Below are 12,420 nucleotides of genomic sequence, written 5' to 3'. Positions count from 1 at the left end.
AGGCTAGAAGCTGAGCTTAATCATCTGGTTGTTTCATTTTGTTGTTGTTGTTTGTTTGTTTGTTTTGAGACAGATTCTTGCCACACAGCCCAGACTGCCTTAACCCTCTATTCTCCTGTCTTAACCTCCCAAGTCCTAGGCACCCCTGTTGCTAAGCTTAATCATTTTATGGCTATCAGCTTCATACAGCATCTTTACAGTTGGTTTCTGGGAAATCTCCAGCTTCTCCAGCAGCAGGTTAGTTCTGCTCCAGAAAGAAAATAATAAAGACCAGACACAGCAGGAGACCCAGAAAGCAAGCATTTAATTAATTACAGCTGCTGAGGAGACAAGAGCACCTTTAATCCCAGCACTTGGGAGGCAGAGGCAGGTGGATCTCTGTGAGTTTGAGGCCAGCCTGGTCTCCAGAGCGAGTTCCAGGACAGCCAGGGCTACACAGAGAACCCTGACTCGAAAATCTTGTACGTGCGTGTGTGCATGTGTGTGTGTCTGTGTGTGTGAGCGATCGTGTGTACGCTTGTGTGTATCTACTCTTTGAGAAAGAACCAGTGTCTCCCTGTGTGTCCTCTGGGATGGGCATTTCCTGGAAAAGGTCATGTTCTTGAAGCCCATTTTACCTAAAAACCACCCTATTATAATAGATGTATAATGATGGAGGAGGGTTATCTGTCTATTGTGTTATTTTCATTGGTCAATAAAGAGACTGCCTTGGCCCTTTGATAGGACAGAAAATTAGGTAGGCAGAGTAAACAGAATAGAATGCTGGGAAGAGGGCATTGGGGCAGACGCCATGGAGCCAGCCACCAGGTCAGACATGCTGAATCTTTTCCGGTAAGCCACCACCTCCTGGTGCTACACAGATTATTAGAAATGGGTTAGTATCAAGATATGAGAGTTAGTCAGTAACTAACTCTCTAGAGATAATGGGCCAGGCAGTGCTTAAATGAATACAATTTGTGTGTTGTTATTTCTGGGGCTAAGCTAGCTGCGCAGGAGCCGTGCGGGATGACAAGCAGGCCTGCCCGCAGCTCCTCACTACAGTATAATATGCAAAAATACATACAGGGGGATTTAAGGACCCCAAAGTTTATGAATCCTTACACGGAGAAGCTGTTTTTATTTGACTTATATAACATGCACCATTAACACCTATTGTCCCTTATCTGTTTATGGACCACTATGGCTCATTTTCCCCTACATCTGTTTTTGGGTCTCTGAACACCACCCCCCCAATCAACTGCTGTCAGCATCTTTACACCCCGTTTCAGGGACTCAAGCTGGCCCACCCATTGTCCTTTATACCCCATTTTCTGAAATGCCGGTCAGTCCCTCCTGGAGCCAACCTGCCTAACATTTACCACAGTGCTTTTGCTAAGGGAAGACCTAAGTAAAGTCTCTAGCTCTGCTAGCTTTGGGTTGACTCCCGCTGACTCTGCTATAGAAAGTAACCCTGACCGAGGTGATCCAGGGGGTCAACACCTGCTGGTCAGAAAATGGTGCTTCCTCCTGCCCTCCACAGGGCAGTCGCCTCGCTCTTGTGTCCCTGTCCTTCTGCAAAGAAGCAGTCACTTGTGATCTTTCCAAGGGGAGAGAAGCCCTTTGCATCTTAATAATTAACCACAGGATTAGTTATTATTTTGAAAAGACTTGCAGTAAGAATTTGTAGTCAGTCGCTTGTCTTTAGATTTAAGGAACTGAGATTGTAACTAGTGGCTATAGACAAGCAGCTCAAGTGTCAGAAAGAAAGACCCCTGTGTTTACAACAGTCTGATGCCTGCCTGTCTGATTGGCTGCCTGTAACTCCCAATGGCCTCCATACCTGCTGTCCCAAGGAAAGGTGAATTTTGTTGGTTATGGTTTCTACCTTCGTTAGCTCTATAGCTTTCCAAATAGATTTTCTTTTTCATTCCCTAACAAATTACCTTTGAATCATTTGCCTGTTTGGTTATAGGTATTTGAGAGATGCATGCTGAATATTGCTACCTCTCCAAGAGTCTCTTGCCTTTCTTAACCCTTTTCCCATTATTTCAAATTCCCTTTCCAATACCACTCTTTCCTCAAAGAAAGAAGAGGAAACACCATCATATAACCACAACTTTTCACATGACCTCCAGTTAAAAAAAAAATCACAAAACATTTATAATGGAACCCTGAGGTCCAATCACACTTTATTCCTGAGCATAGTTTCCATTTATATGAGTATTAATCATTAAAATAAATATTACACTCAATTCATTATTCATTGTTCATAAATATTTGAACTACATCACTCCAAGATGAGATATGATAATAAAATGGGCAAACTGAATAATTGACTTCAGAACTGAGTTTCAGATACATTTCCTAACGAAATTCTACAATGAATGAATATAGGGATTTTTTGTTTGTTTGTTTGTTTTGAAACAGGGTCTTTCTATAAAATCCTAGCTGTCCTGAAACTTACTATGCAGACCAGGCTGGCTTGAACTCATAGAGCTCTGCCTCACTCAGCCTCCCAAGTGCTGGGATTAAAGGCGTGCACTACCGTGCCTAGTTTGAGTCTAGTTTTTAATTTACCCTGACTAATATCTACCCCCAAGAAATGGAAAACATTATCACTTAAGAGTCTCCAGAAGCCTCTGACTGCATGCATTAGTTACATTTAAATTTTTGGGACAAAACATGATGATCAAGGCAATTTATGAAAAAAAGCATTTAGCTGGGATTGCAGTTACATGCACTCCATGGTGGTAGAACAAAGGCACAATGGCGGGAACAGCTAAGAGCTTGCATCTCGATCAGAAAGTAAAAAGCAACCTGGGCAGTGGTGGTGCACACCTTTAATCCCAGCACTCAGGAGGCAGAGGCAGGCGGATCTCTGTGAGTTTGAGGCCAGCCTGGTCTACAAGAGCTAGTTCCAGGACAACTAGGACTGTTACACAGAGAACCCCCATCTTGAAAAACAAACAAACCGCAAAGAGGATACACTGAGAATGGCTTGAGTCTTTGGAACCCTCGAAGCCTGTCCCTAATGACATATCTTTTCTAAGATGTCCACACCTCCTAATCCTTCCCAAGTATTTTCACTAACTAGGGACCAAATATTCAAACATATAAGCCTATGAGTACCACTCTCATTCAAACTACCTCACTGTATGACTGATAGTTTATATCTCATATAGCATTTTGTAAAAAACATAGTTTTATTAAGAGTAATCCTGCATCGATGGGAAAACAAATCAACTCAATTTTTAATGAGTAGCAAAAAATATTATTTAGCCAGGCATGCTGGTGCATGTCTTTAAATCTAGCATTCAAGAAGGAGAAGCAGAAGGATCTCTGTGTGTTTGAGATCAATCTGGTCTACACACCAAGCTCCAGGCAAACCGAGGTTACATAATGAGATTCTGACTCAAAAATCGAGACCTAAAACTTAATTAATTAAAAAAAATAAAGAATCCATTTATTCCAAGAGTTAATAAAGAAGCCAAGAATCACTGCAGTTGGTTGGGTGAGGGTTGGGAGATCCAGTTGCACAGCTGCCAAGCCACAGAGCTCTCAGGTCAGAGGGGATTGCATGACAGACAGGTGCAAAATGAACAAAATGGGTGGTCCATAGAGATGAAACCTAGGGCTAGTGCTGGAGGTACTTTAGCAATCATGATTCACATAGGATGATGGAGGTTGACTTGACATGCTCTTAGATGCCTTTTCTTTCATTGTTTCCTGATGAGTCTGCTTTAAAACTCTTATCAATGGGACAAAGGATGTAAACAAAACCTGGGGTCCCTGGGCTATTGTCTGCAGGTTAAACCTCATGGCTCAAGCCTGTAATCTCAGCCCTTGGGAGGCAAGTAGAGTGTCGTGAGCCTTATTCCTGAGCGGGCATTCTGCCCTTACTTAGAGGTCTGTAAGTAAATACTCAGGATGACCACAGTGTTTGTTCTAGGAACAAGTTTATTATGCCAATAGTCAAATCTCCAATTGTTATTATAGCAGGTATAAGCAAACATCAAAACTATAACAATCATTTCAATCTCTAATTATTCCTATGGCAGATATAAGTAAACATCAAGACTATAACAATCCTAGTCAATCAATCACATCACACATTCAATCACATCACACATTCGGCAAGGGTTCCTATGTCCTAGGCAAGGTCTTCTATCCTATCTTACTGAGACATTGGTGTATACGACCTGATAATGGTCCGTGGCTCTCCATGTAGACCTCTGGATCAGCAAGTCTTGATCCGCAGGCAAGAGCTAGTTCTCTGGCTCTTGGAAGGTCTCAGCTGTGAAGTTGCTGGTTTGTTGGATTCTCTATGACCGCTCTGACAGCATGTCTAGCAAGTCATTTTGAGAATGTCTTCTGGCTGTGGGCCTCAAGTTTTTATACGGTTTTGTGGCCGCTTACTTTCTTAATTCTACATTAACACACATGTCTGCTTATCATATAGTTACGTCACACTTGTTCACCAGCTCAAACTCTTATCACCACTGCACACATTGCTTCATACTTTTTAGTTTCATTTTGTGTGTCACTTAATATTGCATCTTAACATTCCTGGCTTGTTATCCTTACAAACTCATAACATTTCACTTAATATTTCCTCTTAACACTCCTGGACTTGTTTGTCCTTACAGACTCATAACATAGAGTTAGGAGGATGGTCTGGTTGGTATACCTCATAAGCTCAAGGGCTTGCTTTGCCTGGTATGTTTTTGGTAAAACACACTTGCTCCAGATTTAATTTGATAAGTTTATAGATGGTATTTTTTTTAACATTTGTATTTATTAATCTATTGTCAGCTCTCTAGAGGCAGGGGGACCAGGGAGAATGGATCCTAATGAGACAGACTAAAGTCTCATGTAATACTCAATTTTATTTAAAGTATTAGACAATTTATATTCTGAGGGATAAGTAAGGGCATATGAACAAAGTTCAAGTGATTTCAGGTCATAAAAATTCTGAATAACAAAACAAGTAGCAAAGGGGAATCTGAAGCAAGCCTTCTTCTATTTACTACACCTGGGAGTAGCACAAAACACAATCCAAGAACAAGAAACGGGTTTAGAAGGAACAGAGGTCACAAGACTCTCGTCTGCTTCCTTACAGTTTTCTCACAAGCACTCAGAATTCTCCTCACACAACTCCATGCTTGGGCTATGTTCCGACAGCCTATGCCTTACAAGTGTACTGTGTAGCGTGGGGTTGTTCTTTTTAAAACTGTCTGCATGCCCCACCTCTGGGGGTTGTCCATTTGCACAATATACTATCGTCTCAGTCTGCCTTAGTGCTTGCACCCAAAATGGAGTTGCCAGATCAGGTCAGACAGCTGCTTTATAAAATGGAGCCACAGGCCACTATTGCCAGGGAACCAGGTAGGCTGACCTCAGATCTACACTTTCTTCTCTGCTTCTTCAAATCCATTTTCCAATCTCACTCCCAACTCAGCAGGGGAGCACCCTAGCTCCAGAGAATCAAATAGCCCTGCCCCTCCTTACTTCCCTTCCTCCACTCTTACCTTTATCCCAAACCCAGCCTCCAGCAGGTTTTCCCTGGAAACCCACAGACACTCTGACTGGGGAAGGGGAAACTTTGGATCTTCACCTCTCCTTCCATTCCTTCAAGTAAGGTTTTGAAAGACCTGGATAAATTCAGACCCCATCTAGCTGGAAGAATAGAACCAAAAATCTAGCAGCAAAAGAAGAGCCAAAAATCTAAGTTAGCCAGTTTAGTGACTCTGTTTCAGAAACTAGCTGAAGATAAAGTTAGATTATAATATTTTTTTAATGTTTATTTATTTATTTATTTATTTATTTATTATGTATACAAGATTCTTTCTGCGTGTATGCCCGAAGGCCAGAAGAGGGCACCAGACCTCATTACAGATGGTTGTGAGCCACGATGTGGTTGCTGGGAATTGAACTCAGGATCTTTGGAAGAGCAGGCAATGCTCTTAACCGCTGAGCCATCTCTCCAGCCCATTAGATTATAATCTTGAGAATAATCTTGAGAAACAGGGAGTTACCTACTTGTGAATATCACTGGTATTTTCGGAATTTTCCAATGACGCCCTCCCTACCCCCTTTGGATTACTGAATTGTGGTTTTTTTTCCCTTACATACCTCTTCTCCCAGCTATTCAGGTCGAACTCTCTACCCTTGCGTAGGAAATGAGTTTCCATCCCAGTGCACTGGTTCCTGTCCTGTCAATAAACTTCATGTGATTGCAGCAAGGACAGTCTCTTGTGAGTTCCTGGGAGGTTGTGTTATCCCGAGACTTGAGTGAGAGTCTCTCCACTCAGGAGGTCTTTCAGTTTCCCAGCCCCACCCGAGAGTCATAGCAGACCTTCTCTTGTGGGCTCTTCCTACTCCCTACCCTATTCCAGGAGGACTCGGCAGATCCTAGTGGAGCACCCTAGTTTCCTCGCTCCTGTGAATCTGAGACATGGAACCAATGATACTCTTTTTAAAAGATATAAGTGGGGGCTTGGGAAAGGCCAGTCCCAAGAGGGGTGGTGGTCCCACGGGGGCAGCCAGTCCCACAGGTGGTAGCGGTGGGTGACCCGAGGCTTTGGCTGGTCTCCCAGGCCTCTTCGAGTCCCCTGAGGCCTTGATGGTCACCTTGGCAGGTGGGAGACCGCAGTGGGTGAGAGATAGACAGATATATAATGCAGAGAGGCAAGTTTATTTAGTGGGTTATGGAGGCATTAAGAGAAAGGAGAAAAGGGAGAAGGGGAAGGAGAAGGGGCGAAGAAGGAGGGGAGAAGAGTGAGGGGAAGAGAGATGGAGCAGAAGTTACCTGTTCAGGAGAGAGCATAGGCTGGAGGCAAGATATCTTCTTCCCCTGGTGGAAGAGGAAGGGTTGGGAGAGGGCGGGGCTTGTCTCTTAAAGGGACACCAGGTGACAGACCAGGCTAGCAGATCATAACAATCAGGACCCCAGAAAAATTTTCCACCAGGCAACACACAGCCACCACACTCTTAAGAACCAGAGAGAAAACAGAGATCAAGGAACAAAATATTTAGCCGACAAAGACAACACCAGATGTCAGCACCTAGGATTCTCTTCCCAGAGTCAGATGCCTAGATGCCAGCATAAAAACAGAATCAAAACAATATATCCAGGGCCATATATTGACACTGGAGCCCACCCACCCTACCACAGCAGGCCCTGAGTATTGTAACATAGCTGAAGCACAAGAAAAGACCTTAAAATTGTCTTATAAATATGATAGAGATCCTAAAAGAGGAAATGAATAAATCCCTTAAAGAAATCCAGGAAAACACAAGCAGTAGAAGGAAATAAATTAGTTAGTTCAAGACCTGAAAGTGGGCTTAAAATCAATAAAGAAAACTGAAAATGAGGGAAATATGGATATAAAAAATTTAGTAATTCAAGCAGGAACCCCAAAGGCAAGCTTCACCAACAGAATACTGTAGGGCCCAGAGCAGCTTAGCCACACTACTGCCATGACACTTAATAAAAACCAGCTTAAATGCAGGCCTGGGTTTCAGTTAGCTGGTAGGTAGCACCAGGTTCCAGGAAAAGCCATAAGCTGATATCACCCAGGGAGGGCCAGCATCTAAGGGGAAGTACCTGACATTCCACACAATCCAATCATTAGATAAGATTAGATAAGATCACCAGATGTCCTTGACTCAACATTTAACTACTCTCCTTTCATCAAGACACTTGTAGACAAATGTCAGCCAATCAGGGTCCTGAACCCTGAAAATATTCTTACCACCAACCTCCACTGTGATAAAAACCCTACCTGGGCTGGGCACTCTGCTCTCAGCTGCTGTGTTGGACACACAGGGGGACCAAGCTGGAGCTTGAATAAAAGTTCTTTGCTTTTGCATAGAGATTTGGTCTCCTTGGTGGTCTTTGAGGGGGGGGTCCCAGGGTCCCCATGATCTGTGGCATAGCAAATACAAGAGGCAGAAGAGACAATCTCTGGCACTGAAGACATTATTGAAGAAATGGCTATGTCAGTCAAAACAAGTCTATAAACCCTTCCTGCAAAACATCCAGGAAATCTAGAATCCTATGAAAAGACCAAATTTAAGAATAATATAAATAGAACAAGGAGGAGAAACCCAGATCTAAGGCACAGAAAATATTTTCAACAAAATCATAGAAGAAAATTTCCCTAACCTAAAGGAGGAGATGCCTCTCAAGATACAAGAAGCATAGGAAACACCAAATAGACTGGGCCAGCAAAATTCCCCTCAACTCATAGTTACTATAACATTAAATATACAGAATGAAGAAAGAATACTAGAAGTTGCAAGGTAAAGACCCAGTAGCATATAAAGGTTGACCAATTATAATAACACCTGACTTCTCAATGGAGACTCTGGACAGATGTGCTGCAGACTCTAAGAGACCGCAGATGCCAATCCAGACTACTATACCCAGCAAAACTTTCAATCACAATAGATGGAGAAAAGAAGACATTCCATTATAAAATCAAATTTAAGCAATATCTATCTATAAATTCAGCCCTATAGAAGGCACTAGAAGGAAAACTCCAGCTTAAAGAGCTTAATTATATTCAAGAAAGCATAGGGAATAGATAATCCAGGTCAGCAAATCAAAAGAGGGGAAGCACACACACACATACACACACACACAAACACAGACTTTCACAAGCATACACGCACACACCCATGCACATATACACCCTAATAACAGAACAAAAATTAGCAGTAATCAGCAAATCGTGCTCATTGATATCTTTCAATATCAATGGTCTCAATTTTCCAATAAAAGATACAGACTAACAAAATGAATGCAAAAACAGGATTCATCCTTCTGCTGCATTCAAGAAACACACCTTAACATCAAGGATAGGCATTATTTCAGGATAAAAAGATGGAAAAAGGTGTTCTAAGCCAATGGACCTAAGAAGCACACTGGTATAGCCATTTTAATATCTGACAAAATAGAATTCAAACAAAAACTAATCAGAAGAGGGGCTGGAGAGATGGCTCAGTGGTTAAGAGCATTGCCTGTTAAGAGCATTGCCTGCTCTTCCAAAGGTCCTGAGTTCAATTCCCGGCAACCACATGGTGGCTCGCAACCATCTGTAATGAGGTCTGGTGCCCTCTTCTGGCCTGCAGACATATGCACAGACAGAATATTGAATACATAATAAATAAATAAATAAATAAATATAAAAAAACTAATCAGAAGAGATAGCAAAGGATGTTGCATACTCATCAAAGGAAAAAGTTCACCAGGAGGACAATGAAATTTTTTTAAAGGTAGTGTTTCTCTGTGTAGCCTTGCTTGTCCTGAAACTCATGCTGTAGACCAGGATGGATGACCTCAAACTCACAGAGATCTGACTGCTTCTGCCTCCCAAGTGCTGGGATTAAAGGCATGTGCCACTGCCACCACCTAATACTGCAATTCTTAACATCTAGCCACCAAACATAGGGGCATCTAAGTTCATAAAAGAAATACTACTGCACCTTAAATTACATACTGACATTCACACACTGATAGTGGGAGACTTCAGTACTCCACTCTTGCCAATAGACAGGTCATCCAGATAAAAGCTGAACAAAGAAATGCTGGAGCCAACTGACTGTTATAAATCAAATGGACCTAACATATTTACAGAGCATTTCACTCAAATATAAAATGTATATGCCTTCTTAGCACCTCACAGAACTTTCTCTAAAACTGACCACATACATGGACACAAAGACAGTCTCAATAAATAAAAGAAAATTGAAATAATGTGAGGAGCTGACTTTGCAAACTCCATTTTAAAGAAGGGGGCTTCACCTGATGTCATACAATGAATGGGACGGGTTGTGGGGGCGAGTGGTTCTCAGCTCTAGAAAATGTGTAGCGGGTAGCAGAAATTTAAATGGATGTCCTGAAAATAGCCAATTAAGGAACTAGGAAGCAGGACCATAAATTTAATGAGGTCCAGATGTTCTTCGGAGGCATCCTGTCATTGAAGATACCTTGTCAGTTATTAATGGTTCTTTGTTAGAGTTTTTGCACCCCAAAACTGACCAATGGCTTCAGAAACTATCTTACCCTATGCCCTCCTTACCCAATCCCTTTACAACAGGACATGAACTCTCCTGATTACAGCGTTTCCCCTTGAAAAGTTCCTTCCTCACCAGGCTTGCCACCACACTTTTCTCACCCAACACACTGGGATGCTGGAAAAGGGTGGTTCAAACTCAAGTTTGTATATTAAAGACTCATATAATTTGCAAATTGGAAACCACGCTCTGTGAATTTATTTGGGGATCAGTAACTTAGGCATAACAATATCATCCTGCATCCTATCTGATCAACAAGAATTAAAGTTGGATATCAACAGCAACAGTAACAATAAAAACAACAGAAAGCTTACAAACTCATGGAAATTGAATTTGTATATATTCACTTATATGTAAATATTAGTTGTTATGTTAATGATAACCAAGCTACAATCCATAGAATCACAGAAGGTAGGTATAGAGTAAGGGACTAGGGGGTACACATAGATCTCATTAGGAAGGAGAATTAGAACAGAAATAGTTATGGATGGATGGATGGGGGATTGAAATGGAAAGATTAAGTGTGGGGGTGGAAGGGAAAAGAGGATGAAGGAGAGAATATGGGGGAAAACAGCTAAAATTAGGGGCCATTTAGGTATTATATTAAAACCTAATATAATAGAAGCATTCTAAAATATACAAATATATTAAAATGATCTAAATGAAATTGCCAAATAATGGGAGAGTCAGAGTCCCAGCTTTGATGATTTGATGATCATTTATCATCAAATGAAGCTTCCAGTACTGAGACTAGGTTACATTTATTTATTTATTTATTTATTTATTTATTTATTTTTTTTTTTGACGGTCTTCACTTTTTTTTAATTCTTATGTACAAAGACTGGCATCGATCTGTTTCACTGGGTAGAGTCTTGAAGAATCCAATCAAGTTCGCTTAGTCCAACTTAATGAAGCCGATATCTTTCGCGTACTGCCGGAAACACTGGCGGCACATGTTCAGCCCGTATTTCCGGATCAGACCGTGGCGGTTTGAACAGACGCGGCAGGAGCGGGATCCCTGGCCGAACTTCCGCGGGTGACTCCAGTAGAGCTGCTGGTGACCCATGTTGCCTCACTGACGGCCGACGAGCCAAAAGGCAACTAGGTTACATTTAATGGAGTTGTTAGCTAAAGGGGTCTCACAAAAATTCTCTAAACAACCCACATGGTTGCCAAGACTACATAGGTTGCTCTGCAGAAACTGGCAAGGCCCCATTCCTGAAAACAACACCTACATAACTCATTGACCATGGGAAAGTCAAGCTTGTGCCTACATAGAGCCTTTACTCCTACGGTCTGGTGTCTTTGGAGGAAAGTTTTCTATATCCTACCAAAGCAGAAACATAAACACCAAGCCAGGCCACAAACCCTTTGATCTACCATGGTGTTTGGACTGCAAGATCTGCTAGGGCAATGGTGTCACAATGCTTGTGGAAGTAACCAAGCTGTATCTGATTTGATGGATCCACTCTATAAGATGGGACCTCTACCTGACACTTCTTGTGTGACCAATGACCAGAGATCAGACCTAGGGGAAAACCAAATACTACTTTTCTTAGGGAAAAAAAGTAGCAATAAAATGACTCCTAATGCCATTCTGATCAGTGCCTCACTTAACCATTTTAGAGAAGCTTCCTCTTGCAGCTGATGGGAGCCAGAGCAGAGACCTATAGCCATGTATTACGCAGAGAGTGAGAGACCTTCGAACACTCAGCCCTAAATGGGATGTCTCTATCAATGGGTTGTCTCCATAAATCCTTCCCCTCAGGGCTCAGGGGACCCGAAGGAAGAGTGGTTGAAAGAGTGTAAGAGTCAGAAGGGATGGATGACACCAACAAAACAAGGTTCTCTAAATCAACATGATCAATTTTCATATGCGCTCCCTGAGACTGAGGCAACACGCACAGGGCATGCATTTGTCTGCACCGGGTCCTCCACGTATGTATTATCTGTAAATTATGGCTTCCAGTTTAGTGTTTTTATGGGATTCCTGAATGTGCGAATAAGTGAGTCTCTAATTCGTGTGCCCCCACCCACAACCACCTTTGGCTTTTTCATGCAGCGTCTCTCTGTGTTGCCCTGACTGTTTTGGAACTCTCTCTGTAGACCAGAGATCACAGAAATCTGCCTGCCTCTGCTTTCTGAGTTCTGGGACTTAAAGCACGCACCACCACTACCTGCAGTGCCTCCTTGTGTCTTCTTTCGGGGTCTTTTCCTTCTGTTAGTTTGTCTTGTCCAACTTAATGTGATGATAGTTTTTATATTATTATTTTTTATTTTGTTATATCTTTATTATTATCCCATAGAAGTCTGTTTTCTCATGAACGGTAGAAAGGGAGTAGATCCAGATGGAGGGGAGGT

At 42.1% G+C, this 12,420-nt stretch overlaps 1 protein-coding gene across 1 annotated transcript; it reads right to left on the bottom strand.

The window, feature by feature from the left end:
• Positions 1-10,847: 10,847 nt before the first annotated feature.
• Positions 10,848-11,154, bottom strand: LOC148117881 (small ribosomal subunit protein uS14). Its single transcript, XM_087901630.1, has one exon. It carries the CDS (start codon positions 11,123-11,125, stop codon positions 10,955-10,957), a length of 171 nt encoding a protein of 56 aa, XP_087757756.1. The 5' UTR covers positions 11,126-11,154; the 3' UTR covers positions 10,848-10,954.
• Positions 11,155-12,420: the final 1,266 nt, after the last annotated feature.

The sequence above is a fragment of the Myodes glareolus genome, chromosome 25, assembly GCF_982192425.1.
Source record: "Myodes glareolus chromosome 25, mMyoGla1.1, whole genome shotgun sequence".
NCBI lineage: Eukaryota > Metazoa > Chordata > Mammalia > Rodentia > Cricetidae > Myodes > Myodes glareolus.
Note: the sequence above shows the minus strand (reverse complement) of the source record. Positions and strands in the feature narration are given on the sequence as shown.

What these genes read in the sequence shown, in the direction of transcription:
- LOC148117881 (XM_087901630.1), bottom strand. Translation starts at nt 11,125, where the DNA reads ATGGGTCACCAGCAGCTCTACTGGAGTCACCCGCGGAAGTTCGGCCAG.